This window comes from Alligator sinensis, unplaced genomic scaffold, assembly GCF_000455745.1.
Source record: "Alligator sinensis unplaced genomic scaffold, ASM45574v1 scaffold1295_1, whole genome shotgun sequence".
In the NCBI taxonomy this organism is placed as follows: domain Eukaryota; kingdom Metazoa; phylum Chordata; order Crocodylia; family Alligatoridae; genus Alligator; species Alligator sinensis.
The window spans coordinates 433482-436154 of NW_005841880.1; the positions used below are offsets into that span (position 1 = coordinate 433482).

The 2673-nt window shown below is 64.8% G+C and overlaps 1 protein-coding gene across 1 annotated transcript; it reads left to right on the top strand.

Annotated features, from left to right (window-relative positions):
* The first annotated feature begins 596 nt into the window (after positions 1 to 596).
* Positions 597 to 1677, top strand: GADD45B (growth arrest and DNA damage inducible beta). The gene is made up of 2 exons (XM_006017421.3): positions 597 to 975; positions 1235 to 1677. Exons 1-2 carry the CDS (start codon positions 718 to 720, stop codon positions 1346 to 1348), a joined length of 372 nt encoding a protein of 123 aa, XP_006017483.1. The 5' UTR covers positions 597 to 717; the 3' UTR covers positions 1349 to 1677.
* The last annotated feature ends 996 nt before the right edge of the window (positions 1678 to 2673 follow it).

Sequence of the window (2673 nt, forward strand, 5' to 3'; positions counted from 1 at the left end):
CACCTCCTCCATGCATGCACTAAGCTCCAGGGCACCCCCATGCATGCACCAAGCTGCGACCCCCCTGCCCGGACTGCCCTGTGCAGGGCCAAGGCCAGCATGGGGTGGGCTCTCCCAACCCCGCGCCCTTCCTAGGAAATACAAATACACCCAGGCCCCCCCGCCGCCGCCCGCCCGGGTGCGCGGCCCCTGCCCGGCACAGCCACGAGCTGCTGGGAAACTTCAATCGAAACTCTCTTCCCTTGAGCAAACCCGACCCTTGCAAAACTCCCCATGCCCCACGTGGGGACCTGTACATTCCCCCCCCCACACCGGGTTTTTTTTAGCCCCGCCCCGCCCCGCCGGAGCTGCACCAATCCGCATCGCGACCGCTTTCGCTTTTTGTCCCCGCGGCGCCAATCCGGAGGGCGCTTGGCGCCGCCACGCCCCGGCCGGAGCCTACAAAAGCCGGCGGCGGCAGCGCCGAGCCCGAGCGCCCGGCCGGCTTCCCTGAGATCTGCTCGCTCCCGCGCCCCGGGACTGCACTCTGCCGTTTGCTCTTGCTGGATTATTGCCTGTCGCCGCCTGGGCCCGGCTCCGCTGTGGATTATTTGATTCATGAAGGAGGGGGCTGCCCTGGAGGATAGTGCATGGATGGGAGGTCTGGGGAGCTGCCTTGTGCACGGGTGAGGGGCCTGGGTGGGCTGCCTTGGAGCTCGCCGTGTGGCTGGGGGAGCGATGCCCGTGCTCACAGCCGGCCTTGCCCCCTCCCCCTGCAGCGACCCAGACAGCGTGGTGCTGTGCCTCTTGGCCACCGACGAGGAGGACGAGGACGATATCGCGCTGCAGATCCACTTCACCCTCATCCAAGCCTTCTGCTGCGACAACGACATCCACATCCTGCGCGTGTCGGGCATGCAGCGCCTGGCCACGCTGCTGGGCGAGGGGACACAGGACAGCAGCGAGCCCCGGGACCTCCACTGCATCCTGGTGACGGTAGGTGCCCCCCGCCCTCCCCTGCACGGAGACTCCTGTGGGCAAACAAGGGAGAAGGGGGCGGGCTGCCGCGACGTCACGGGTGGCAGGCAGGGCTTGCGTCATGCCGGAGGCATGATGCATCCGGCTCGTGTGGCTGCGAGCCAGGGCCTTCCCGAGCAGGGCCATTAGGGGATGGCTCAGGGCTGAGCCATGGTCTCATGGCTTGTGGACATCGCCCACGGGTGGCTCATGCTTGGCATGTGTCCCTCCCACGCAGAACCCGCACACGGACTCCTGGAAGAGCCAGGGCCTGGCCGAGGTGGCCAGCTACTGCGAGGAGAGCCGCTGCAACAACCAGTGGGTACCCAGCGTGGCCCTGCAGGAGCGCTGAGCTGCGGCAACCAGGCGGGGGGGAGCCGATGAGAAAAGAAGGGGAGGAAGAAAAAAAAAGAGCCAGAGAAGCAGGATTTTAAAAAAAAAAAGCACGAGACCTTTTTAGTTTTGCCCCCAACTTCGCAACCCAGCGGCCCATGACCCGCGTGGGCAGGGCAGGGCACCTGCGTGGGAGAGCGGCTGTGCCCGTGGCAGGAGCCGGCCGGCAGAAGCAAGGCTCGGAGGGGCGCCGAGACCCCGGCACATGCACAAGCGTGTGTGTATGCGTGCATTTGGCTGCGTGGGCAGGCGGGGCCACCCCGGGGGGGCACGGGACTGGGTTTTCCCCCCCCCCCCTTATTGGGGGGGGGCGAGAGGGGGGGGGGGGGGAGGAGAGGCTAGACACCCCTGTGCCTGCTTTTGTGCCGTGGATGGAGGACTGAAAGGGACAGTCACAAATGAACTGCTGTTGCTGTTTTCTCCGCGGGGGAGAGCGTCTCCGTTTGCAAGCGAGACGCAGGACTTGGTGCGTGGTGTTTCCTTTGCACTCCAGCCCGGAGACGAGAGAGGAGAGCCTGGCTCTCCAGCTAGAGCTCTATTCTTGTACCTGATGACAAAAGAGATTTGCAATAAATTTCTAAAGCCTCAACAACCCGCAGCTTCCTCTCGCCTCCTTCCACCCCCACCCCCCTCTCTGCCCTTCCAGCCCTGCCCGGAGCAGAGTGTCCTGTTCCTCCAGGAAGCCTCCCTGTTCTCAGCGCAGCCATCCGGAGCCAGCTCTTGCGGCCTGGCTGTTGCAAAACTGCAGCCTCCTCCCCTCCCTGCTGACGAGGAAGCTTTGCTAAAGGCGCCTGGGTGCTTGCACAGCTCCTGGCTGGCAGAGCTGCAGCGGGGAGGGACAATCGTGGCTGGTTTCGGGGCGGGGAGAGCAAGGGTGCATGCCAAGTTGGGGCCAGCGTGTGCCAAGGAAGGGCTGCAGGAAGTCTAAAAGGGCAGTGAAACCTTCCCCAGCTCCTTGCAAACGCCCCTTGTTGCAGCTGGAGGTTGCAATGAATGCACCCCTGCTCCCCCTTTGCTGCACCCTGGGGGGGCTTTGAGGCAGCTGGCTCTGGCTTGCATGTCCTGAGCGGGGAGAGCTCAGCTGCTGGGCCCCACACACCGCTCCTTTCATGTTGTGGGGGCCAGGAAGAGGGGGAGTGACTTCAAAGCTGCTTGCCCATCTGTTGGCAGAGCAGCTGGTGGGTGCTGCCAAGCTGCAGCAGACATGTCGCTTCCCCAGCTGCTGAGCAACTGCGCAGGGAGGGCAGGCGGGTGTGCATGGGGCAGGCAGCTCGTTGCTGCACA